The 27,935-nt window shown below is 37.9% G+C and overlaps 1 protein-coding gene and 1 long non-coding RNA gene across 4 annotated transcripts in view; one reads left to right on the forward strand and one right to left on the reverse strand.

The window, feature by feature from the left end:
* Nucleotides 1-3,527: 3,527 nt before the first annotated feature.
* Nucleotides 3,528-8,974, forward strand: LOC107305726. 2 transcript variants are annotated; one of them, XR_004305566.1, is made up of 3 exons: nucleotides 3,528-3,928; nucleotides 7,399-7,505; nucleotides 8,191-8,974. It is a non-coding gene; the product is annotated as an uncharacterized LOC107305726 (long non-coding RNA). The 2 variants fall into 2 exon arrangements; XR_001551876.2 differs by having other exon boundaries at nucleotides 7,399-7,466.
* A 3,649-nt stretch (nucleotides 8,975-12,623) lies between these two features.
* The window catches only part of PIK3C3 (phosphatidylinositol 3-kinase catalytic subunit type 3), a 52,661-nt gene continuing 37,349 nt past the window's right edge, over nucleotides 12,624-27,935 (reverse strand). For both annotated transcript variants that reach the window (XM_015848239.2, XM_015848240.2), the window contains 3 exons: nucleotides 25,645-25,735; nucleotides 16,762-16,887; nucleotides 12,624-13,401 (listed from right to left, as the gene is read on the reverse strand). In XM_015848239.2, coding sequence (XP_015703725.1) covers nucleotides 13,387-13,401; nucleotides 16,762-16,887; nucleotides 25,645-25,735 — 232 coding nt within the window. In that variant the 3' untranslated portion in view covers nucleotides 12,624-13,386. The remainder of the gene's footprint in view (nucleotides 13,402-16,761; nucleotides 16,888-25,644; nucleotides 25,736-27,935) is intronic.

The raw sequence follows: 27,935 nt of genomic DNA on the forward strand, positions 1-27,935 counted from the left end.
ACTTTGTTGTGACCTTCCAGTACATTTAGTCAGCTTACAAGCAGGAAGGGGATTGAAATTGAACAGTCTGGTGACAAGACAAGAGAGAATAACTTTAAACTAAAAGAGGGAACATTTCTGTTAGATGCTAGGAAGAAATTCTTTACTCAGAGGTGGTGAGGCATTGGTATAGGCTGCCCAGAAAAGCTGTGGGTGCCTGTTCACTGGTGACACGAAAGGCCAGTCTGGATGGGATCCCAGGCATACTGATCTAGCATTTGGCAACCCTGCCCATGGCACAGGGTTGGAACTAGATGAGTTTTAAGGTCCTTTCCAGCCAAAGACATTTTATGATTCTATAATCATTAGGGTTCATTACATGTTTTACTACAAATGCTGAACACCAGTGAGATGGCTGGATAAAACTATCACTTGAGAATTGTTGATACAGTCTATCCCCACACCTACAGTTCTGATGGGCGGTAATGCAGAACAATCCAAATTCCAAGGGAATTCATATATATATTTTAAATGATTATTATCATTTGCATTACTACTGTATGATTCCAGTAAGAATAAGCAGTAAATTGTCTTAATATGCAGAAAATGAATACTCAGCCTGCAAACAGATGAAAACAATAGCAAGCAACTGCATTGGACTGCGAACAAACATCTTTATGCAGCAAAGCTTTCAGGTCACTGCTGGAGTAGCGTTAGAAACAAAAGCCATTCCTGAAGCTGTAAAGTTTAAAACCGAGGCATCTTATCTAAGTAAGGGTTTTTTGTGTCTTTCTGTCATCCAGAAAGAAAGAGAGCTGTGTGCTGAATGTGTCCTTAGGTCAGCACTGGAGGTGGGAAAATCTGGCTCCCAGTGGGCTCATGTCTCCACATCTACCACTGACCAATGCCTGTGCCCCAGAAGAAGCTCAGTTCTTCCTTCAGACAAGTTTATTTGTACAAAGTCCCTTGCAAACACTGCTAGTTTGCATTGCCACCGGGCACCTGCACAGAAGAACCAACAGCATGGAAAAGCCCTCCTTGCACATTGCTGTGGGACTTTCACCACACCTTACTGATGGCCCCACAGCTCTGCCATTTTCTGTGCAATTTTTTTCCAGCACTATTCCTTCTCCTTGCTGAACAGAACTCTTTAATTTAATTATTCCTTCATTTTTTTTTTTTTCTCCTTCCCAAGCCTCCTGCCTCCCCTGTCAAAGCCTCATCTTGCTGTCACTCCTGATCTAATTAGTTCTCACAGAACACCTGGGTTCTCTGTGCAGGACTGACACTCTTTGTGATGTACCAGCCTTTTGCTCAATTGCCTCAATTAGCTTCCATTGGGCAGCGGGGTAACGGCATTAATATGACATCTGTACAGCACAGGGAATGTCTGCTCCATTATGGAGCTTTTCCGTCACTTCTCAGGGAGAAAGAGATTACTGTGCCCTTAACTGCATCCCTGCCTTAGCCAGGGGGATCATTCTCTGTCTCCTTGTTTCACATGCAGCCACTCTGCCTCATTGCAGATGTTGAATCTTGGAAAAAAATGAGTCCACTGTGAGAAAGGTGAAATCACAAACCATCAAGGCTTTGGAAACAGTAATTTACTGGAATGCTTGGAGCCAGAATTGCAAAACTGGGTAGAGCTGTTATAACAGTTGCACCTTGATTGAACGCTGATCTAATCCCAGCAAAGTGCAGCTTTTTGCCTTGTTTGGGCTGGCTATAAGCTTGAGGGTCTCCCAAACCTGCATAGCAGGACTTTATTAGGCTCAGATTGCTCAAGTTGTTTGCCATAAATTGGTCCAAGCTATCACAGAAACTTTACATCTATTAGCTGCTGGAGGAATTTGCCCCCTGCTCTTTGGAAGGTTGTTGAAGCACAGTCCAAAGGGCATCCTCAGAAGCTGAAACTGCACTGACAACACTGAATGATTTAAAACGCAATGTAAATACTAATAAAAGGTGTAACAAAATAGTTTGTTCAGAGCAGTGAAGGAGAAGGGAGGGCTAAGGCTTCCTAGCAAAGATGAAATCTTGCTTCCTAGATCTGGCAAGATTAAATAGTACGTTTCAGCAAGTTGCTGAACTGGGTTCATAAATTAGACTTTCATTAAATTCAAGCTAATATTAGAACTCATTCTGGAGATTACCAGCAAAGAAATAGGCTAATATAACTCTATTTGTCTGATATAAAAACTATGGACAAACATTTCTAATGATAATATGCTAGGAGATTTATCCTAATGCTAGGAGCTTTTCATCTGCCTGTCCACTCTTCATAGTACAACTGTTGAAGTTGTTAGCCCATTTCAACTATGTGTGGAAGATCAGGGGAGTCTCAAAGGCATGCTATGTTTAATGGAAATTAATCTTAAAGCAAGAAGTGAGAGATTATTAAGTTTTCTGCAGATTAAAACAGTGAGAATTCTTAATCAGAGTAGCCGCACCAGAAGTTCTTACAGAATGCCTAGTTTTAGGTAAAACAAAACCAAACAACCCTATTCAATGTTTGCAGTACAGCAAGCACAATAACATTCAGCTATGAGACCATATGTAAGAGACCCATATCCATTTCAGTACTTCTAAGGGTCAAAGAACAAATGGCTACAGTACATTATTTTGGGCGCCCAACAGAGGACCCATTGGATTGAGTTCATGTTTAGAATAAAGCAGTGTAAGAAAACAATCAGTGTTCTGCATGAAATGTGTTGGTGTCAGCTTACCCATCCACTTAGTTAATGATGAATCTCTGAGTTGAGCTCCTTTTCTGATGTATCCAAAATTTGGGGTTCATAAGAAGTAGGTTCACAGAATCACAGAATTATCAAGTTTGGAAAAGACCTAGAAGATCATTTAGTCCAACCATTACCAATACTTCCCAGCTAAATCATATTCCTCAGCACCACATCCAAGCATTTCTTGAACACTCCCATGGTTGGTGACTCCACCACCTTCCTGTGCAGTGCATTCCAATGCCTGACTACTCTTTCTGAAAAGTAATACTTCCTAATGTCCAGCCTGAATCTCCCCTGACGCAGCTTAAAACCATTCCCTCTAGTTCTATCACCAATTACACGAGAGAAGAGACCAACCCCCAGCTCACTACAACCCCCCTTCAGGAAGTTATAGAGAGCTATAAGGTCTCCCCTGAGCCTCCTCTTCTCCAGACTGAATAATCCCAGCTCCCTCAGCCTCTCCTCATAAGGCCTGTGCTCCAGACCCCTCACCAGCTTCGTAGCCCTCATCTGAACATGTTCCAGGGCCTCAGTGTCTTTCTTGAAGTGAGGGGCCCAAAACTGAACACAGTACTCGAGGTGCGGTCACACCAATGCCGAGTACAGGGGGACAGTTACCTCCCTGTTCCTGCTAGTAACACTAGTAACTAGCTAGTAACCCCTGGGGAACACCACTCATGACTGGTCTCCAACTGGATTTAACTCCATTTACCACCACTCTCTGGGCCCGGCCCTCCAGCCAGCTCCTTACCTAGCTGAGAGTGTACCCATCCAAGCCAAGGGCTCTCAGCTTTTGTAGGCGAGCAGCATGGGAGACAGTGTCAAAGGCTTTGCTGAGGTCTAAGAAGACCACATCAACAGCCTTTCCTTCATCTATTTGACGGGTCACAGGATCGTGGAAGGAGATCAGATTGGTCAAGCAGGACCTGCCCTTCATGAACCCATGCTGGGTAGGTCTGATCTCTTGGTCATCCCACACCTGCCTCGTGATCTCCCTCAAGACAATTTGTTCCTCCTTCCTTATAGCATGGAAGACCAGGCTGGATCGGGCGGTGAGCACCTGGTCTGGAGGGAGGTGTCCCTGCCTATGACAGGGGGTTGGAACTAGATGGTCACAAAGTTCCCTTCTAACCCAAACCATTCTATGGCTCTATGATTCTGTGACAGTTACTGAGTAAGATCTGAAACAGGAATCCTGAGCCACAGAACAGGTGAGCTTTCCTGGTCCTTCAGGTAGTAACAGAATTAAATAAGAGCTTTCACTTTGATCCCTGTGCTGAGCCATTAAATCATCCTCCCTCAAAACAGTATCCCATTTTTCATGTCACTTTGACTATGTGACTGGTAGCCAGTAATTTCCTTTTGACAGAGGTCTCTTTTATGTTCTTAGAGGCAATGACACAACCTAAAGAGGAATCCTAGACCTTTGGTGAGAAACTGGAGTAGACTAATGTAAGCTAATAGACTAGAGAGAATCTAGAGTAGACTAATGCATTGCTTTTTTGCTCAGGATCTTTTTTTTTTTTTTTCTTTTTCTGTCCTTCCTGCAGCAAATGCTAATTCCAATTTCTAATGCTAATTTTTTTGAACAAGATAGCTTCACTAGTTGGAAATGCAGCACTGAAAAGAAGATTGAGCTAAGTATATATGTGGAAACTTAGCTATAGATCTTACTACTATGAGGAACGGGAGAAAATTCTAAACACGCACGATCTCATTTGTCAGTGTGGCAGGATTTCCTTTCATAGCAAGTCACTATGTGATTAAAGAATCACTATGTGATTAAAGAGAACAAAATCAGTATAGGCTTAGTTTTAGAAAAGTCTGCAATCTGTATGAGAGGCATTGACTCACTGGAGCAGAGGCTACGCTGTCTTATGGACTAAAAGTACTTTTTCAATGCTTGTTGTCTCCATCAATGCTATCTACTGCATCTTCCACCAGTCAGTGTTCACACTGCCTGTTCTGCACTGGGCAATTATGTCAAGCTCACTGACATCTGATAATTAGGACCCAGTGGGTTAAAAAAAATGAATATAAAAACTGTTTCCAAGAGGGGATTTTTCTTCTTTTCTCTTTTCACATTTCAGGAGAGTATTTGATTAGCCTGAGATGGGAAGGTTTATAATTGAAATCCAATTAATATCAGTCAGTCATCAAAACTAGCTGTGTTGGGGAACTTTAATACCCAAGAAGGACAACAGCTTCACTGTTCATGTTCCATGGGGTTACTGGTCATTCCCTTCCTCTATGTCCTGGACTAACATTGGACTTTCACTTTGCCATGTTGTGCAAAAAAAAAAAAAAAACCAAACAAAACCAAAAAAACAAAAAAACAGAGTTCTGACAGAAATCACAGAACAGTCAATGGAAATGAGCAGTGCTCAGGAAAAAGGGCTTCAGCTAAAGAAGCTTTATAGGCAGCAGACAGCCAGTCTGATACAGCCGATGCGACCACGTGTGATGTCTGAGTTTCCTGAAGGACTTTACAATTCGAGAGCAGAGCTGTCTGACAGCATGCCATAGGATCTTGATTCCTAATTTAAGTTTTTCTCTGGCTTAATCCTACAAAAAGAGTTATAATGTTGTGCTTACCCTGAGGCACAAACTTTAAGGTGAAAAAAATAACCATCAAGAAATCTCTCAGAGTTTTCAAAAATAAATCAGGTACATCTTTTTTCTTTTCTTTTTTTTCTTTTCCTTTTTCACATTTTTTTTTCTTTCCTCTTCCTTTCCTTCCTTCCTTCCTTCCTTCCTTCCTTCCTTCCTTCCTTCCTTCCTTCCTTCCTTCCTTCCTTCCTTCCTTCCTTCCTCCTGTCCCTCCCTTCCCTCCTTCCCTCCTCCCTCCTTCCCTCCTTCCCCTCTTCCTCCTTCCCTCCTTCCTCCTTTCCCTCCTTCCCTCCTTCCCTCCTTGCCCTTTCCTTTCCTTCTCCTTCCTTCCTTGCCTCCTTCCTTCTTACCTTCTTCCTCCTTGCCTTCCGCCTCCTTCCTCTTCCTTCTTCTTCCTTCCTTCCTTCCTTCCTTCCTTCCTTCCTTCCTTCCTTCCCTTCCTTCCTTCCTTCCTTCCTTCCTTCCTTCCTTCCTTCCTTCCTTCCTTCCTTCCTTCCTTTCTCCTCTTTTCCCTTTTAAGATTTCATTACTTAAAATAAAGCATTTCTCCCCCCTCCTGAATCCAGCACTGTTCTCTAGTGTTTATTTTGTGTCTGACGCTTGTAAGTGTTCTGCCATCACATATGATGGAAGAATCATCCAAAAAAAAAAAAAGAAAGTAATCAAACTGTAGACAAAGGGATTTAGAACACTTACAGCTGCATTCGGCTCTCCAGACAAAGCCCATGACAGCTTTAAGGAACAAAAAGCAGCAGGTTCAGCTGCCAGCGTAGCAGGTCAGTTCTCACCCAGGGCAGAAATGCAAGATAAAAACTGAAAAAAATTAGCTGAACTACCCTAAATGAACCTGGAGGAAATAACAGATGGTGATATCCCATGGGGCTCCTCCTATTCAAACATAACCTATTTTTCCATGTAAGTACCCCAAAGTTCCTCCTGTGCCACATCTTCATCACCAACCAGTGACAAATGCCAAGAGAAGAGAGAGGGGAAGAATGGTAATATGTTAACATATCTCCATTGTAGTCTTTTGGTTTCCAGTGGCTTGCAGATTCAGGAAATTCAAGAAGTGTTTGTAATATAATGCTTAACTGGCCTTGATGAATGTTTCTTCCACACATTTATCTAACTGACATTTAGCGTCCACAAAACACTACAATAATTACACAGTTCAATCACACGCTGCGTGAAAAGCATTTTCTTTTATTTATTTCAAACCTTTCTCTCACTAATTTCTTGTGGATACCATCTGTTCATTAAGTAAGAGAAGAAAAAATCCATTCTGTTTCACTTTTTGTTGCATTACTTCAAATTTTCACAGAATCATCTTGGACAGAAAAGGCCTCTTGAGCCCAACTAGTCCAACCCAGCTGCTCAAGTAGGGTCACATAAAGCACATTGTCAAAGATGGCTGGGTTTTACATACTTCTACTTACAGAGATTTCCAATTTCTATGGACAACCTGTCCCCATGTCTGGCTAGCATCACAATAAAAGATGTTTTCTTGAGTTCAGATTGATTTTTCTGTGTTTCCATTTGTGCCCATTGCCTCTTATCCTGTCACTGGGCACTAATGAAAAAGAGTCTGGGTCTTTCTACTTTTCACAACAAATTAACTGTAAACATCTATTTTTACACGTGCTATTTGCACCCATGTACACATGCTTTCTAATTTGAGCCTGGACTAATGGTTCTCACCATAATTATTTCTAATACAGAGTTGCTCTGATCTTCCAGGCATACAAATGAGAACACTTTGCAAACATAGTGATGTGATGCTTGCTCATATCAGCTTACAGATTTAAAATGATAAAGAGAAGACAACACAAATGGATGCAAGAGATGAAAGAAAAAACCACTTGGATCCCAGATGCCAGATATAAAGGATTTCAAGGAGACTGGATATGAAACAGTAATCAGCTGCTTGATATCCACAGAGCGCTGTGATCAACTCTTCCTTTATTGTGTCAGCAGAAATTCGCTGTAATGATTTCAAAGTCATTTCAAGTAAAGGTCCTTTCTTAATTTCTTTAGATTGAAAATCCAAAAACTAAAGTAATTTTCTTTCTAGGCTCAATCATGGAACAGGTTTCCCAGAGAGGTTATGGATGCCACACCTCTTCACATGAACACTTGCAGGTGTTGGATTGGGCCCTGGCAGCAAGCTACAACAGTAATGTACAAAAGCTCATTAAATATATTAAGAAACAAAAATAAAAATAAAAATAATTTAAAAAACAAAAAACAAAAAAAACCCAAAAACCTGAGAAGCAAAGAGAAGAATTCTTACGACTTAGCAAATGCAAAACTGCTGTTGTGGGAATATTACTTGGTATACGACTAGGGATATTAACGTGTGCTACATAAAGTTATGAAATAGCAGAACAACATATGCTAAGCCTTTTGCACACCTACATAATGAAGATTTAAGACTAAACTGTGGGTATGTTGATTTACAAGTCTTAAAGCTTATCGCACAGCTTTGACTGTAAATGAGAACCTTGGAACTTATAATTCTCAGCTGTCCTTGTTCACACCCATTTACAATCCATGTAGTGCTAAGCTATAAAAACTGCACAGCCTTAAGCCATCCTTCTGGCTATATCTCATTATTGAATAACAATTTATCTATTGCTGCATATTAAATCAGGATCGGGTACCCATTAAGCTGGATGATGTGCGTGCAGAAAAGCTGGACCCTGATAAAAAGGTCTGGCAATGTGTCTTACGGCTCTTGCTTGCTTAAGCTGAAAAACACAATCATCTTAGTTTGCTGTATAAACAATTTAGGATTTAGAACTTTAGGATTAGCTAAGAAAAGCAAAGAAATAGCTCCACTCTCCCTATACTTTTTTTATTACAGCTTTCTAAGATGGAGAGAACCAGCAAAACAATATTTGACAGGAACATGAGTTCCAGTAAGTACATTTCTTCAGGCATCATTCAACTCTAAAGTATGGAACAAATAACAAGCTAGGAAACCAAGGCTGAATGTAAAACACAATCAAAACGATTTGCTGCTTGGCAGATTATAATGGCACTTCTCAGATCTGTCTGTAATTAGAGCCCCAAGCTATAGTACTTTAGTGTGAGAAGCTAAAAATGGGTTTGCACCACCAAGTTTACAGAGCTCAGAGGGAAACTGGAGTTCATAAAGTGAAAAGTCTTCGAGGCCAATGGACAATGAAAGCCACAGACAGAATTGCAACCGTTCTCTGGTTCTCATTTCAAAAGGAGCATCCACCAAATGTGAAGCAAATCTGGAGGTAAAAGCCATCATCTTTTCTTTTGTGATTAAGACATAACACCTCCACACTACATGACACCACTATTTTTCCCTTGTTTCATTATTTCAACAGGTGCTGCTCTTGTGGTAGACAGTTCTCTGCCATATATTTTATTTCTGAAAAGATCTCATTTTTCATACCAAACTTTTCATTGTTGCTGTGCTTTCCCTTGGAAGAAGAAACTGAATTTAATTGCAGTCTAAAGCCTTGCCGGAATCTGGTCAGAAACCTCAGCTGAATTACTCGTACAAGGAAAGTCTCCTGCTATGCACACTGCTGTCCTCACCCTTTGGGCCAGTGAATGGATCAGATTCATTACAGCATCAACTGTCCCCACTCCTAGGTCAGAAAAATTAGTATCAGAGACAGTTACTGCATATAGGGGTGAGCATCAGAAGTGAAAATTACCCTCATTAGAATGGCTCTCAAAAGGGGCAGCCAAAGGGAAAAAGTGAAACAGAAGCCTACCTCTGGGAATGCAGGCTGGTATTGGAGCTGTTGTGCTCTCATCAGAAACCTCTTGAGTTCCAGTTATGCCAGCTGACAGTGATACTGCATTAGAAAGGTGACAGACAGGACTGAATGAGCACAGTTGACATTACTGGAAAAAGGGAAAAAAGAAAAACAATCCACTGTGCACTAGAAAAAAGAAGCACTGTCCCTGCACCGGTGACAAAGTACCCCTTGTCCTCGGGAGCTGCGACTCACTGGGTAGGACACATAGGCACCTCTCTGTACCTGGATGTAGGCATGGAGCATTTGGGTCATTCTAACTGAAGATCAAAGGGAAGAAGTTTATGAATAACAAGAGCAGAGACTTTTCTAAGATAGGCTAAGACAGCCTGCTTGGTATCAGGGAAGTTAATGGAGATGATGAGCTTGAGTGAGATCACACAGCATACACAGGACAAACAGGGGATCAGACCCCACCAGTGTGGGTTGATGAAAGGCACGTCCTGCTTGACCAATTTGATCTCCCTGTGTGAACAGGTGATCAGCCTGATGGGTGGGGGAAAGGCTGCAGATGTAATGTACCTGCATTTCAGTAAAACCTTTGACACCATCTCTCACAGTATTCTCTTGGAAAATCTCATAGCGCATGTCTTTCATTGCCTCCAGGAATGGGGTATCCATAATTCCTACGGGAACCCCATTCTGGTGTCTCACCATCACCTGAGAGAAAATTTTCTTACTAACATTTAACCTAATTCTCTCCCCTTTTAGTTTAAAATCATCCAGCCACATTCTATCACTGTCCACCCAGGTAACAATTTGGTCTCTCCTCCTGTTTATAAGCTCCTTTCAAACACTGCTGTCATGGTTTTGTGGTGTTGCTGTCAATATTCCACATCATAACATCCTCTGGACCTGCTCCATGAGCTTTGCATCTTTATTGTGCTGAGGTCCCAGAACTGGACCCAGTACTCCAGGTGGGACCTCAGAATGGCAGAGTAGAGAATGACACCCCCTCTCTCTGTCAGTCACCCTTCTTTAGATGCAGCCCAGCTTACCATTGGCCTGGGCTGAAAGGCTTTTCATCCATCAGAACCCTCAAGTCCTTTTCCACAGGGCTGCTGTCCAGGCATTCTCCCAGTCTATTCACATACTGAGAACTGCACTGATCGCGGTGCAGCATGTTGGATTTGCTAATTAAATTCCATATTCTCAGCTAGGAAGCTGTTTACATGCGACTTTGCCAGAACATAAACCTATTTTAAAAAGCCATTTTTCTTTCATATTACATTATGGGTCCTTCAGTCTCTAATCAGCCAGAGATGTTATATTGAACAGGCATGGCAGGAAAAAAGCCTTAAGTGACAATTAACTTTACAGTCCATTTCCCAGTGAAAGAGAATACTAGGGAAAGGACTGCACGAAATAAACTTCCTATTTTATTGATCAAGGACAAAATAAACTTTTCTTTTTTGACACTGTGGAATGTGCATCTGTGTGATCCAACAGTTATATTTTCCAATTAATGTTTAAACACCTGACAGCACAGAAAAAGTGCCATTCTTGGGCACTACTGTAGGACTGTATATTGAAGAATACTGAACAGCCTGCCCATGGAAGAAGCAATCTCAGAGCTCCCCAGAGCATCCCATGTTGACTCAGTCCTCATTATTACTTTACTTTCTGTATATTGCAATATATGAATTGATCGTCTTCAACAACACTGCAAAATCACCTTCTTCTTCCTAAAGCATAAAGAGGGGAATGAGGAAAAAATGACAATTACCACACTTCTCTCAAATGAAAGAATTCAAACTGGTATTGCTACATTTAGCACAACCCCTAATTGTGGAGATGTTTCACGCCTCACTGCTGTACAGCTTAACCCACTTCAGAAAGGATCACACCAGCTTAATTTACTGATTTTTGTGCACAGATGAGCTACAATTTCCTCTCCAAGCAGCATTCCTGCTGTCTCAGGTTAGAATCTATGCAAGTGAGCCCATTCACTGCTTGGTACGTTAGAAATAAGTGAGGGTTCAGTAGTTTCCTTTCCAATGCAAGATTACTCCCCTCAAGACACAATCTCTTCTAAATCATGGAAGTTTGGAAAGACAGGAAGAAACAAATATTGTACTTCAAGCAGTTTCACTATTACAAAGAATCATCACATCAACTGAAGGGATTACAAAAATCTATTTTAACACAATCCAACAGCAATCTGTTTTCAATGACTCCCTTAAGATACCATAAATGTACACACTCAGCTACTTCATAATAACCACTATATTTTATCATCGACTGATGATACTGGGTCATGTAAGTAAAACCTCTGCTGACTACAAAGGACAGGCCATTCAGCAACATCACCTCTCTTTGCTGCTACCAGGACACTGTGAGGTGTTAAGATACCCATTTTCTGCTCCTCCGCCTCTTTTCCAAAGCTATCATTCCCCCAAGCTCTTGCATAAATGCTTATTTTAGATTGCACACAAAAAGAAAAGTCACACAACTGTCTATAAGAACAGGGACAATTCCTGCTGAAAGGATGCACAACTCTTTATATCAAAGCAATCTTGTTTTCCCTCAATGTGAAATACTTATTTTTGCCCATTACTGCTTTACTCACACATCCCCACTCCATATATATATACATACATATACATATATATATGTATGTATACACACTCATATCTAAATACATACATGTATACGCATACATACGCGTACACTTTGTGTCACTTCCTGCTCTTGAAGCACTGGCAACTGAAATGAAACCATGACTGAATAGCAGAGTAGGAAAAAAAAAAAAAAAAGAATACATGGAATCATTTATTTTGCTTCCCTCACTCTCAAACCCAACAGAAACAACAGAGATGACAAGAAAAAAAAGCTAAAACAAGACCAAGACGAATGCTGAAAGACAAAGGAAAGAACTTACAAGATGGCTTCCTCATACTCTGTCTCCTGATATACAAAATAGAAACAGCTTTTCATCTTCTGTATTTATCTTCGCTGTAATTGCTGATGGAGAGGCTGATGGCATGACAAGTTACACAGTGACACAGCTGGTAGAGCCTTGTTTCCCACCAACTACAGCATCATGCTCCACTAGATGTGTTCGGAACTTCCTGAAGATGAACACAGTGTTCCCACAGTACCAGATTATGTGGGGACAGAGACATAGAAAACCTGTTAAACTGCAAAACCTGTTAGTAAAAGCAGCAAAGAGCAAGACCTGTTTCGCATATATCATATTCATAACCAAATCAGTCCTTCTTATAATTGGGAAGGATTTCCTCCTGACAGTTACTGAAAAAGGAATAAAACAGCACTCTTTGCAAAGATAGGTGTACTTATGAACAGCTTATTTACTCTGTTGACCATTCAAAACAGATTCATTAAGGACTCAATATGTGGCACAAAAGTCAATTTATTACTGAATTGAGAAAACTCAGTAGTGAAAACCCTTGCAGAAAGCTAAGAGTTAAAAACATAATCCTCTACCATGACATGTCTCAGCAGGTAAGATAAAAAAGACAATACAGAACACCTCAAGACTGTAATAGCAAAGAGTTTATTAGAGTCAAGAATAGGTAATCACTGCACAGAAAACATTCAGAGTTAAAGTGTGAAATACTGAACTGCTTACAGTGCATTACGGTTGCTGAGCCGGTTAGTGATCATTTAATTGACTGCCTACAGCTGGCTAACTTATCAGCAGATAAAAACATTTTTGTAAGCAGGGAAGAAATGATTGTCCTTTCTAAATGATAACGTTGCCCAAGGTTGGAAAGAAAGGATCATACAAATCATATTTCAAACTTACTCCTGGAACAAAGTTGGTAGGAGGAGGAGGAGAGTGGTTTACAATCCCGTTTTTCTCTGCAGTGAAGAACAGTTACCTTGACTGCTGCACTTTGTACATACACATAACCAGCACAGTATCTATTTCAGTTTTTAAATAAGAAAATATTGCCATCAAACCCAGCCTCTTCCAGGTAAACTGGGAGGAAGTTGTGTACCTCAACCTTTGAGGTTCATACATTACACCAGAAAGAAATTCCAGAGTACCCATGCCTGATGGATGGTATAAACAAACACTCCTCATAAAAAAAAAAAAAAAAAAAAAATTAAAAAAAAGAGTTATTTTTAAACCTTCAAAGAACAAAGACTCAAAAAGCTTCTCCTGAGCTCCCAGTTCTCCACTCTCCAAAGTCTTAAACTTCTGCCATCCAAAACTGTTTGGTGAAATCCATAAAGGCTTGAGAACTTTATACTTGGATGTTTGCTGAGGCTTGTTTCCACCCACAAAAGGATTATTTTCTCCAGTACTAAAAGAGAAGGGGAAAAAAAAAAACCAAGAAAACAAAATAATTATTTCAACCTTTGCTTACTCTCAGAAACCAAAGTTAATTGTAAAATGAACTCCAGGTTTGAAAGACACTGAAAATCAGTGCCTAAAAAGGCAGGTGATGTTCACAATCCTTCAAGCGAACAGACAGCTTAGAAACCAACTCTATCTGGCACTAGACAAATAGTATCATACAATGTACACAGTCCTGGCAATAGATATTCCATGCTTTATTTTGACAAACAAGATTGGCTCCACCAAAAGGATAAAACCAGAAGCATTGTCTTGAGTAAAAGGAAACACAACTACATTCTGGGATGTAGCAGTACTGAGAACACAGCTTGGGGATATCCTAAAGCCTCTTCACATTTACAGTCTAAATTGATTTTGCTCCTTAACAGAGAACAGCCAATAGTACAATCCCAGCTGCAGAAACACATTTTAGTTGGGACACTCTTCATCTTCTATGTTTCCCCTTTTTAAAAATCATTGCTTAATATAAGCCCAGAATGCAACTGATCTGAGCTGTAAATTCAGAAGGAACAAATGTGAAGTTAGTTACTCCAGCTGGAGATTGTTTCTCCTTCTGCAAAAATAATGCTAAAATGAAAGCTGGTTTCCGGGGAGAAATAGTTATCCCATCTTTATTAGTATCAGATGAGATTAGTATGCACTTTTTCCTCATCTCAAGCAGTGCAGTAAAGCACCATTTACTTATTCTAAATATTAAATTTATTTACATCAATACAACAGTTTGTTGATAACCATTATGAATAAATATCACATAAAAAGGTCTGTAAAATATCTAATAACGTATTAGAAACAAAAGGCATCTCAGCAGAGCTGTGAACTGAATCCAATTCACAATATTATTACAAGAGAACCCTACCACGCTGATGCCAAAGTACAGAGTCTATTTTACAGAAGAACACTACTACCTTCAGAGTGACATATAGAGTGTTCATACACGATGGTTATTGCTACAACCAACCTTATTAAAAAGCTCTTAGCTGTAGCACAGATTCCCTAAAGGGCTATTTTGGAGGCAGCAGGAGAATAAATACCTATTGATAAATTAAAAATAAATAAATAAAATACTTGAGGGCATTTCAAAAATGGAAGATTGTGTTGTTTTAGGACCTAATTCACTATTTAAGTGAGTATCATTACACCTGCGTAAGTTGCTAGGTTTTTTGGCTTTTTTTTTTTTTTTTAAAGACAATTTTTATGACTATTTAGAGAAAGGTCATCAGCAATTCAATGCAGTATTGAACACAAACAAACTGAAAGCTTCAACTAGCCATTTTGTAAGGTGACTACTTCGCAGTAAAGTCAGTTATGCATTCGTTGTTCATTTGTTCAGCGATTTACAGACACTGAAAACTTCACCAGCAAATACTTTAAAGGAGGACAGCTTCAGAAAATTTTGACTATTGAAGTAGTAAGCATCAGTATGAAGTGTACTAACTCACTTGTAAGATAAAGAGAATAAACTTACACATTTCATTTTGTTCTTATTTGTGATTTTTTTTTTTTTTTTAATTTTTTTAAATTCAGTCTCCAGAATGTTAACACTTATCAACTGCCAATTCATCTGTGACTATTCTTTTTGCATCCATAATCTCAGGAAATAAAAAAGCTGAAGGACATAGATGTCAAACAGTGCAGCAGCACAAACTCTACACACAAAGTTCAAAGCTACATGAAAAATAGCTTGTTGCTTAAAACACCACTCTAGATCTAGAAGCCTCAGGTTCAAATTCTTGGTTACTTTATGTATTCTGAACAAATCTGTCTAGTGATTTTAAAAGCAGTTGTAAGGGTTGAAGAAAGGTCAAGCTAGAATAAGTCTGAGTGGAAAAAGAAAAGGTCAACTAAATCAAATCCACAAACTCTGACTTACTAATACAGCTTCACAAATGCAATAACAATTATGTAGTGCAGACCGGCCGTCACCTAATACCAACGAAGTAAAAAGATATGTCTTAAAAAGTCACTGTTGGTATGTGATTAAAAGAAAGGTCTACACATATATCGGAGGCACTTTAAAATTTTAATCTTGGATCTTTGTAAAGGCCTTATTTATTTATAAGAACCTGTGGTAAGCATTAGGCATTTTTCACTTTATGATATTACCATTCCACAACCTATGATCAAAATAATCCATAATAAATAACAAATGTTGAAGCATTTCATTTTTCAACATTCCCTTCCCCCCTCCCTGAAAATGTAAAATCACCTTTATAAAATACATAGGTAGATGGAATTGACATTTCTACTTTCTCCCCTGCTCTGTAATGAAGTTCTTCAAAATAAAAAAAATTAACTTGCAGAACAATAAATTCTTTGGAACTCCTCTGGCAATATGAATAGCCATAGAAACTGAGATCTGATTTTATCAGTTTTTGATCACTTTTCTGAAGGACAAGAAAAGTATCAGTATAATGTCTGGCTTTTGAGACCACTTTCATCTTTCCTCTCAAATCTCTTTCTTCTCATGAGCCTAATATATTCAAGTACTGCAATATCTTAAATCTCTGATAAGCACAAACTTTAATAGCTGTAAGGAAAAAGCATTTTTTGATAACACAAGTTCATTCAACATAATTAACTTTTTCTTAATGACTGAGAATTACAGTAGGATAGCAGTCATACATACGATTAACAACTTTAGTTTATATACTCTAGCAGAAATATATTTCTTTATTAAGAGAAAACATTTCACTCCTTTACTTGACAAGTAAAGCTCCTTTTGACAAGGAGCCCTTTCCCCATTGCCCCAGTATGAGGTCTCAGACCAAGCTGCATTCATGAATAAACTACACCTGTTCTGAGGCACCTAATAAAACAGGGATAGCTGCTTACACAGCTGCTGAGGACCCCATCTTGTAGGGCACTATCTCTACTGAAGAGAATGTGGATGCTTTCTGAGCAGAGATCCTGGCCCCTCCTATGCACCTTGCTGTGCAAGCTGCTGCCTTAATTACAGTTCAGGAATTATCACAAACAGAGGAAAGGAAGAAAATCTATCATCACACATTTACTTTGGAAATGAAAGATACAAGAGTTCTTCATCTTTCTCTTTCAGACCTTCACCCTTCCAATTCACCATTCTTACCCTTGATAAGGCAGCTGGTTACATCCCATCTAGCATGCTTGCTAAGTGCTATAAAGAATGTGCTAGGAACAGTGAGAGCTTGCTGTGCAGTCCTGCCAGCAGGAACACATTTTGAACTTGCTGAATAATGACCTAAAACATTGGTAACGATGAGCTTGAGCTTACCACTCTGAATCTCACTTTACTCAGCTTTCAGAGAAAATGCCACATGAGCTATCTCACCTGTGCAAACTTATGAATTTGTTCCACCACAGCTGCAAAGAGGGCATGGACGCTCTCATCAATTAGGCTCTGCATATAATGGACAGCTTCTTCATCAGAAAGATCCAAACGGAACTTGTCCTGTACCTGAAATGGGATGGGTAAAACTATGTCAAATATGAATTTAATTCAACAGATGCAGAATACACTGTGGTTTCCGAACCACACAGTAGCAGACATTTGGATTAAAGCTGTAGAATTTTAGTAAATAATCTACTTACTCCTAAATTACAGCAGATCATTGGTGATTAGCAACTTTTATGTAAAATGCCAAATCTGTAATCTGTTTCATTACAATGTGTATTTAAATAAACAACCTAATTTCAAGGCAACTGTTCAGGACTGCTCCAGATGGCAACATCTCATAAGCAACAATACTACAGACTTACAGGTTTTTCCTTTAGTATTTAAAACTACTTTACATACAACTAGCAAGAGCTGAAATAGATGTAGACAAAAGAAAAAATTTGCTTCTCGGGAGCCAAGTAAGTTTTGCAGACATCACTTCTTATCCCTCAAGAACATGCTATGAGAGTCAGGTACATAAGTAAGCATTTTGGATGAATTCAAATAATCTGATGCAAAGAAGTGATACAGTACTACAAATATCAAAACATAAACTCTACATTTATGTACAGACTGTATGCTAAAATGAAGTTTCCTTTGAACATTTTCTATTCATTTACCTTTAAGCATTGACAAAAATGTCAAATCACTTTAGCAATGTTCTTAATATAGCCTTATTACTGAGGTTGTGGATGCCCCGTCCTTGGAGGTGTTCAAGACCAGGTTGGACGGGGCCCTGGGCAACCTGATCTAGTAAAGGTGTATGTTTGGTGGCCCTGCCAGGCAGGGGGGTTGGAACTACATGATCCTTGAGGTCCCTTCCAACCCGGGTCATTCTGTGATTCTGTGATTCTTTCCCCTGCTTGTAACCTTTTTATGTATCGAGGATACCATATATGCAGCCACCCTTTTCTTTCTAACAGCAAACCCATCTAAGATTCAAGTAAATTATTACTCTGCATTCTTTCTAAAAGCAAAGCATTCTAGAGAACTATCCTTCAGCAATACAGTAAAAGCCTACGTTAATGGGCCAAGTGTGGAAAGATGATCCTGCTGCACTCAAAATGCAGTTATAATTCTATTCTTGCTTTCAACATCTCAGTAAAAAAATAAATTCTTCAGCCATCTTCTCTCAAAAAGAAGTATGATCAGTATGGAAGGAAAGATTAAGCTGGAAACGTTCAGAATCTCAGGAAAGCAAACAGTAGGGAGGGAGTTAGGGAACACTTCAGGCTAATGCTGTAGAACTTCTATTTTCATAGTAAGTGGTCATTATCTCCCACATACATGTTAGAAGTTTGATAAGATGTGAGACAGAATCCAATTGAACTTAATGGTCTTTTCACATGCTTGCAACTATGCACAAGCTTAAACACTTCCCCCAGTTGAGACCACTGTCTTCTATCTTAATTATTTTTGTGTATATTGGAATGGTGATATGAGATTTTAGGAAAAAAAACAAAAAACAAACAAACAAAAAAACCCGAAACAAACTCACAAGCACTACCACTTTTTAACTCCAGTCATCAAGCACTTCAGCTGTTTTCTCATCTGCTCGCAGAAGAACTCAAAGTCACGCAGTTACTGATGTTATGATGTTGCTTTACTCTATGGGATTAATGACTCAGCTACTTCCCACTGTCCCCAGGAGCAGACTGGCACGCTTATCTACATGGAAAGATTTACCCACAGTTGGACTCTAAAATCAGCCTGCTAGTAACAGCAGGATCAAATGCTGCCAAGCGTGAGATCTTTACCTGAAAGTTTTTCAGCAGAGCAATTAAATACAACTGCTGCAACCTATCTGAGAAGAAGCATGGCATGATGACAAATTACCTCTAGAGCAGTAACAGCACCAACAAGTTTAATATACATTGACTTATGGTTCTTGTAACAAAACCAATAGTAACTGCTATTTGTATTCTCTCAGCTCCAAAGTAAACCATATATTCTGAAAGCCAGCAGCTTCTCACAGAAGACGTGCAACTAGCAAAATATTTTTGCATGATATTATGGAAATGTGAAGGTCACGTTCTGATGAGTTATACAACTGCCTTATTTTATACACTTAAGTAATACTGTCACCACAAATACATTAAAAAATATTCAACCTGAATTATTTACTAAGAGTTCTCATTTTGGCACTTAAATTAAAACAGCTCTTACTAGCTTGCTATTAGCTTTAATCAAAGAGAAAATAAATACATTTGATGAAGATATTTATGTTTGCTTTGTTTCCAGAGAAGAAAGTTTTAAAACCCACGCTGTATAAATACAATAATTTTAAACATATTTCATCACGTTTCATTATTAGAACTTCAACTGTCATGGGTGACAAGACACTATAAACTACAGCATCCATGAAAACACTAATATTGAACTTCAGCATCTTAAATTGCCCACTTTCTATAAACCTGCACACTGGATAGTTTTATTAGAACAGTTACATGGACTTGCAAGACTTAGAAACTCAGAAGGAAAAGATATAATGCATTTGAAATAAGCAGAAGTGCTCAGACAACAATATGGGGGCGTGGAAGTTTAAGTTTTTAAGTACTAATTAGTTTAAAATGAATTTATGAAGGGAATACAAAAGCTGACTAACACTTGCTGCGGAATCATATAGAAGAAGATTGAAACTCCTGCAGGTGGCAAGCCAAAACAACCAAAATAAGTTCTATAGTATAATCATGAGTAAATACTGCTTTGCATCATGATCATCACATGTAAAACTGTAGGCTTAGGCTTATCAACTCTTGCTGAAATAAACTCAAGTGAAAAAAAAAACAAAACCAAAAAAACTACAAGAGGAGAAACTAGTTAAGTGCCAGCCTCTTCATCTTCCTCAAATTAAATGTCGAGCACTAGTTGAAAACACAAAAAAGTAACAAAATTACAGTGCTTGGTTTGTTTTGCTTCCTACAAATACCTCAAGTCCTCACACACTGCACAACTGCTAACACACTCAAACTCAGTTTAGAATTAGTACTAGTGCAGCTAACCAAATCCACATTTCATGAACATTTGCAGATATAACATGAAGAATGTATATAATGTATGAAGAAAGCAGCAACATATTTTGAGCTAACTTACTGCATATACATAAGAAAACCCTCTTCTGTTTCACTCTCAAACTGCAACCTGGCTGCTCCAAAGATTGATGGCCACTCTAGCATGTATTCTCACAGCAACATAAAGCATCTCTGCTGATGTTTACTGCAACAACTAGCTACATAGCTAGCTGTTAGCTAATTTCATCACTCTAAAACAGAATTGCTCACTGTGATGGCATATAAGTCAACAAATTAGAAGTCTTTCCACTGACCAACAAACTAAACACTCATGTGTCCACTGTGATAAAGAGAGAGAAAGAGGACAAAGTGTTTTATTATAAAGCAGGTGAGAAAAAAAAAAAAAAAAAAAAAAAAGCAGAAAAACCACATAAATAAACTCAGGTTTGAAAACAAAGAAAACCCGTCTGCACCATACATTCCAGTGTATTTGTTTCAGATTCTCTATCTGTAGAACAAGAATCATTTCACCTTGATGAGTTTAATATAAAAGAAACATGGAGCTACTTTCACAAACAGCAGTTACCTTCTGCTTACTGGAAGGCAATATTTATGCCATCTATGTTCCCTTCACCTTCACCTGTAAACACTCCTGTTGCAGCATCTTTACAGCACATTCTTTAATCAATGGGCATCTGAAACACAGTTCAATCAATTATAACACTGTCCTTTAATGCCTGCCGAGTTCTTTGTGCAACAATGAATCACTGGCCCCTGATGTTTTCTAATTCAAAGGTCAAATCTGCTATGAAGGACAGACAGAAGCCATCTGGCTTTCCTGCAGAAAAAAATTAAAACATTTTTTAAAATTATTTTTGTACTGTTTTGTTTAAAGGTGATAATACTGAATACATTTATTATGTCTGACGAGTGGTAGCCTACTTCCTCCTTAGGCAAAGCTGGTTACGTAATTTACTGCATATTTTAGTTATCTCTGCTTAAAATTAAAGCATTATTCAATTTTGTAAATAAACTATTAACAATAAGCATTACAGCTGCACAGAAAATAAAAAGGCTAGTTAATATCAGCATTAGAAAAACTGCAGGGGTGGATCTGTACTGTACCATCAGATATTCATTGACAAATCAACCTAAACAATTTATGGTCCAGTTCTTTTCCAGAAAAATGAGAAGAGTGAAAGACTAAGCAAATTTAAGCACTGGAAAATTTAAAGGCGATTACTTCAGAAGCTAGAGAAAGTGAAAATATACTGGGGAGGATCTTCTACTACTTTTCAGTTTAACTTCATTTTTGACATTTTTGAGCCAAGGCAGGTTTTCAGAGAAGACTGAATCAGAGAATAGCAGTAGGAAATGGTATCATTAACCACGAACTGAAGCACAGTAGACTGACATTTTTCCTTCAGAGTAGTACAGTGAGTACCTAAAGGATACAAAAGTTTAAAGAAGAAAACAAATTTTATGCTTTGCTGCTACTTTTTCTCAGTCAAAAATTCACAAATGCTTTATTGGTATACAAAGCATTACAAAAAAAAAAAAAAACCAAAAAAATAAAAAACCAAAAACAAAAAAACAACAACTAAACAAAACAAAAGAAAAAAGTCTGAGAAGGGCTCCTATGGTTTTATGGAGTGGAGACAACTTGTATGCCTAGTAGTAACCATTTCTGTTCTTTCCTTTTTCCCCCCATTGGGAAAAGCACCAAATGAAACTGGATTGAAGGAAATGAATTACAGAAACAATTTTTTTATTTCAATTTAAAAATTATTAACAGGGTACAAACGGTGAAGGAGGATATTTGGTTGAAAAATAATATTCTATGCATTCTGAAAGAATAACCATGAAAATTAAGACTGCAAATGTCTTCTCTACCAAAGCCAACGTGGACATTTATTTTTCAGTCCACTCTTATGTGTGAGAATGAATCATCAAGGTCTACACTGGTTTAATTTCTGAATATAGATGTTACGCAAAGTAAGAAGGTTCTGTCCAATTTTAGTGTGTTCCAAATCCACATCTCCAGCTCAAGTCACTGGAAGTTTCTGGTACATTTTGTGCTAACTGTAAGAAAACAGACACATTGTCTTTATCACCCTGATAAGCAAAATCAGTCTGTGCAGATCTTGCTCTCTTTTGAAGAGGAATGAAAAAGTACTTTCAAAAATGACAGGAACAGAGAGCCCAGCTCAACTTACATCATCCAATGCCACAAAGCATGTCAAGCCTTAACTCAACACATATTTCTCCCAAGATGTATCACAAACATTGGACAGAAATGACACCCAGACAATATGCTTTCTCATAGATATTAAGCTTGATTATAAAATTACATTCTGACAGTTCCTCAGGATATAACGTGTTACTGGAATGCAGATTACTCTTCATCAAAAACAGCTTTCAACTCTAAAGACTCTGCACCTTCCCTTGTTCTTCAGGGTATTACTTTCCTTAATAGTGTCTTTTGCACTCAAATATTTCTAAAAAGTCTCAACACCGCAGAATGAAATTGTTTTAAAAAGACTAAGGTCACCCAGTGACACATTAAAGGGAAAATACATAATACTTTTTTTCCCCACTGTATTCTTTTGTTATCTAATTTGTCTAAACCTAGGAAAGGCAAACTTTCAATGACCTTTACAGCCTGATAAGTTAGTATCGTGCTATATCAACTTACACCACAGGAGGTGACAAAAAAAAGCACAAGAAAGGAAGCCACACAAAATGGATGTAGTGCATGTACATGAAATTTTATTTTCATGTAGAATTATATGATTAAAAAACTTAAACATGTATTCAGGCTGTATACTATTTTCTGAAAGTTTATAAAAGAATAACACTAAGATATTTTTAATGCAACATTTTACTTGCCAGTGTGTTTTACATCTCGTCATGTTGTTCATGAGCATGCAGATACTTTGTGCAACATGCAGTACTTCCTGCATATTAGAAGAAAGGAGGACACATTATGCTGCTTTGTGAAGTGACGGATTAGACTGCAACCCCGGGTAATGCCTAACATAATGCTTTAACTTTGAGGAATCACATGGTGGTCATTCATGAAAAATCTTTCTCATTGCTACAACTCTATGCAATGCACTCTGATGTATCTGCTTCAGTAGTAACAGAAACCTGTGACACACGATCAGTTCAGCAGAAGAATTTGTTTAGAATACATTAAGAATGTTATAAACTGCCTTCTTTTTCATCTTATTAAGCCAAACAGAAGGAACTGGTTTGTCTTACAACATAAAAGGTGTATAGTTGCATCTAATGAAAAATTATTATATTAATGAATGCTGAACAATTTGAACAACATACAAGTTTCCTGGTAGTTTAATGATTAAAAGTACTCTTGATTTACCAACAAACAAAAATGATCTTTTATTTTCTAAGTGACTTTTCTTAAAAGCACTAATAAAACTCACAACTACTTTCAGTCAGATTAATGGACATTAAATATCCAAAAAAAATTTCCAAATACATTACCTGAAGAACTACCTGTTCACCTTTCTACAATGGATTAAGATGATTTAAGATGATTCTGCTGCTCAGCCATTTTATAGCTGATTTCCTAATATTTCTTCTTAAAAAAAAAAAAACAGAAAAACACACACAAAAAAAGCACTTATGTAATTGCTATGAACATAGCTCCGTTGACAACAAGAACAAGATCTAGCAGCAAATGAAATTGAACTTGGCAAAGGATATGAAAATCAACACAAAGGTAACTTTACATACACTGGACAGAAGAGGCAGATAAAGGACAGTGTATCTCCTGGGACAAATGAGAAGAGATAATAGATATGGGTACAGACTAGGAGAAGACCTCATTGAGTGCAACCCTGCGAGGAAGAACTTGGGGTTACTGGTGGACAAAAGGCTGGACATGAGATAGCAGTTTGTGCCTGCAGTCTGGAAGGATAACTGTACCTCGGCTCATCAAAGGAGAGGTGGCCAGCAGGGAGAGGGAGGTGACTGTCCCCCTTTTTTGCTCTATTTACTTGCTCTTTATAGATCTCATCATAAAGTACCATTTTTGCACGAATCCGGAAGTATTCAAATGACAAAAGTAGATATTTAGACAAAAGGACTAATGAGAAAAAGGAATAGACCAAACTTGAATAAATATGAGGACTGCTCTGAAAGAAATACTTCTAATTTTATGATGTTGGCTCATAATGTCACAGGTGGATACTGATGGTAGGGAAGAAGAGGTTGAGCTTTCTCACCAATACTCCATTAGATTTTGTTGCTGTGTGACAGATGGAAGCAGAGAGAGAGACAGTTTGACAAAATGTCATTTAAAATGAAAGTGTAGGAAGTAAAGGGGTGGAACAGGTGGAATTACTCCATGTGGAACTGAATCCACTGATATTTATTGATGCTCATGGAATATTTACGGCCCCTTACCAGTTCAAAGTCCATGGTGCACACTGCCAATTTTGACTGGACTGTTCTACCACACTGACTGTATAATTTGACAGCATCTTCCTAGAAATGCTGTTGACATATGATGCAGCTATGAAACAGTGGATATGAAACTGGTGCATATTTCTAAAAGCACAGAACACAGTTCACCGCTACTGAAAATGTATAGCTAATGGTAAAGGCTATGTATACTATTCTAAGATGTGCAAGTGATTTGCATTCCTTATGAGAAATACATGCCTCTTTGCTTCTCTTCTAGCTCTTCATGCCTCTAAGAAAACAATGGACTTCATCAGGGTAATGAAATCTGGAAGCTCCAGAATTGTCAGAGATAGATATCACAATAAATTTAGCAACAACAGAAAGAAAAAAAAAATAACAAACAAACATAAAATGTCATCCTCCCTAGAAATGAAATCAAATGACTACGCAAACTCTTTGTATCAATTTGAAACTAAGAAACATTAAAAAGAAATGCACAAACTCATACAGGCTGGAGGAAAAATTTGGTTGTCATCACAATACAGTTTTCTTGAAAAGAAGTGTATTGGAACATGAAATATTAAATATTTTTGAATCTGCATTTGTAGCTTACTGAAACAAACCAACCAACCTGAAGATCAATCTATTTTAGAGAAAACAGACTGCTTGAATCAAAATTACACGTAAGTGATTTCCACGGGACTCACAGGCTCCACAAAGTCTCTACTGGTATTAAAACAGCCTTCCTCTATAAATCATTTTATTAAAAAAAAACAAACAACAAACAAATGAACACCCACAACATTTGCTTTAAATGTAAATGTAATGACGATTATGTGAATGTTGATCTAGTATTTTTAATGCCAGCTATTGTTGAAATTTAAATGGAGAAGAATGATTCAGAAAGGTAAAAAAAGCAGTAAGTTTAGAATTAGGAGATATCTTTCATTGATCAGCTTGTTTACACAACAAAAATTTCTTGGTAATGAAGATTTCTTTTATAAAACCCTCTGTGACTGTTCTGTAAAGTTTAGAACCCTGCAGACTTCCATGATACAGTGAGCATTGACCACTTCACCTATCAGAAGATTTTCTTAGAAGAATGTTGAAATATCACTCAGAACAGAGTGCTAGAACAGACTTACGCATGGGCTCAGAGGACAATAAAGATCAGTTCTGTGTACAAGGGAGCACATGCTGGGCAATTTCAGTCCACAAAAAAAATAGGATGATGTAGTCTCAGTTCACAGGTAATATGCAAGTCACTGTAAGTGATCAAACATATAATGATGTTATGAGTCTAGTCACTGAAGGACAAGGAAAGCTTTCCAGTTACCTTTTTTACAGTCTTGTCAGGCTCAAGAGCAATATCTGGAATGTTGGCATCCACCATAAGGGAAAATAAGTTCAAGATCAAGTTGGAGTACCTGAGTAGAGGAGCAAATCAGGTAAATGCACTTTGCAGACTGAACAAAAGAAAACATTTTGTAAACAATTTAATATAGAAAGAATTAAATCATCCTAGTATGAGTTGGTAATGTTTCAGAGAATTCATACATAATATGTTATTCTCACACATTTGAATAAACATATGCTAGAATATCAATTCAAAGGTTTTCCATATAAACAAGGATGTAGTAGTATTATATAAATTGACCAACAGATGAAGTCTTCGCAATAAGAAGGAGTAGTTTTTCATGTTGCCGCAGGGGTTCTAGCCATAACAGGTTGAAGGTAAGTGGTTTAACCACGTCTGTAGTTGCCTAGTTAAGCTGAAATAACTTTGATAGAGCAGCTATCATTTAGAACCATTTGAAGAGAAAAGACAGCAGTTTTCAACTTTAACAAGGCTCCAAATCTTCTAAGGAACATCATTTTGCCCTCACAGGAAATTAACTGTAGTTTGCTTTCTGAAAGGATAATTTTGAAGCCGTACAACATGAACTGAAACTTCCTTTACACTCTCTAAAGAGATAATAGTTTCCTTATAGACAAAAATGTATGCAACGATCTTCAAAACCTGTAATTTTACTTTCCTAAAAGCACTAGGAGGTTTTAAGATGATAGAAAATGAATTCATAGCAGCAAAACCTATTAGAAAATTTCAGAATATATAAAAGCTGGCAACTGTATGGAACACAGAATTCTAACCCACAAAATCTCTCACACTTAATTATTAACAGGAACTAGTATTTCCTAGGCCATTCCAATATATGGTTTAACTCTTTAGCACACAAGCAATTATTTTGAACTGTTTGGAGAAAATTCTTCTAAGAAGTTTCAAATTACTTTTAGTACAGATTAAAATAAAAAGAAATAAAACTTACTCAGCTTTCCGTCTTCCCACCCCTCACCCCCCCAAAAAACAAAAAAACAAAAAACAAAAACAAAAACCAACACTGGGTGAATAAATCTTGCAGCCAAGTTCCATTAGAAAGATGGGACAGAAAGTACAGAGAAAGCACAGTTATTTGTGGTCCAAAAACAAAGTTCTCCTTACTTAAATTGACTCATAAATTCTTAAATTTTAAAACAGGATAATCTTTCCTGCAGTCTTGTCTGGGACCCTCTAAAACTCATTTTGTCTCTTCCAGACATGCATATTTATATTCACTACTGTGTCCCAACCAGCTATAACATACTATGGCACATATTCTTCCTACAGCTGTTCTTTATAGTGAAATCTTAATAAATACTGATTTGACCCCACTTGTTTCATATTCCCTCTTAACAATCAACCCCCCTTCTTAACAGTCAACCCCCTTCTTCTAGAAGGCTATAGTGGTTACATTGCCCAGCTACAGCCTTTTCAGAGTCAGTCCTTCCTACACACCTTTACATTTGTTACCTACAGTTTCTGTGTTATGTTACTACCCCTCTTCTGTCCATGATACCACCATGAATAGTCTGGGAAGAACATACTGGTCTCCTCAGAAGGATTTTTTTGTTGAGACTGAACAAATATCAGTTCAAGTTATAGATTTGGCCCACAGTTACTAACTACTCTTTTTTTCCTACCCATAACCACTTATTCAAACTGAACATCAAACCTGGTGTGGAGTAACAGAAACTAGAATCTCTCACACCCCCCAACAAAAAAAAAACAAAAAAACAAAACCAGATGCTGATGTTAAATTCCTTCCTACTGGATCCTACTGGATCCTAAGACTAGGAATTCACTGGGGAAGGGAAAAGCTGACACAACAGGACTTGAATATTTTTTCGTAAGCTCAACATGTACAGTGAGCGTAACATGCTGCTACACATCAATTGAGAATGAAAATTCTCCAGCCATAGTCTGCCCTGCAGCAGAGTTAGCATAGAGAGGCTGCTACTTCATTAGAGTATTGCTGACAAACACACAGAACTGATCAGCATTCAATAAAGTAGAAAGATGCAACTCCTGGGGGAAAATAAATAAATAAAAACACAAACAAAAGAACCACAAAAAGCCCTCAACAATGATCATGTAACAAACTACTTCCTTTCTAAAACAAAGAGAAAAATTTCCCTCTTACAAGTTTCAAACTATTTTTGAAACACATCCTACCAGAAACACTAGAAGACTGAGATGCAGAACTTGAATAATGCAGAGGATTGTCTATAACCCAGGGAAATTAAGAATAA

This window comes from Coturnix japonica, chromosome Z, assembly GCF_001577835.2.
Source record: "Coturnix japonica isolate 7356 chromosome Z, Coturnix japonica 2.1, whole genome shotgun sequence".
NCBI lineage: Eukaryota > Metazoa > Chordata > Aves > Galliformes > Phasianidae > Coturnix > Coturnix japonica.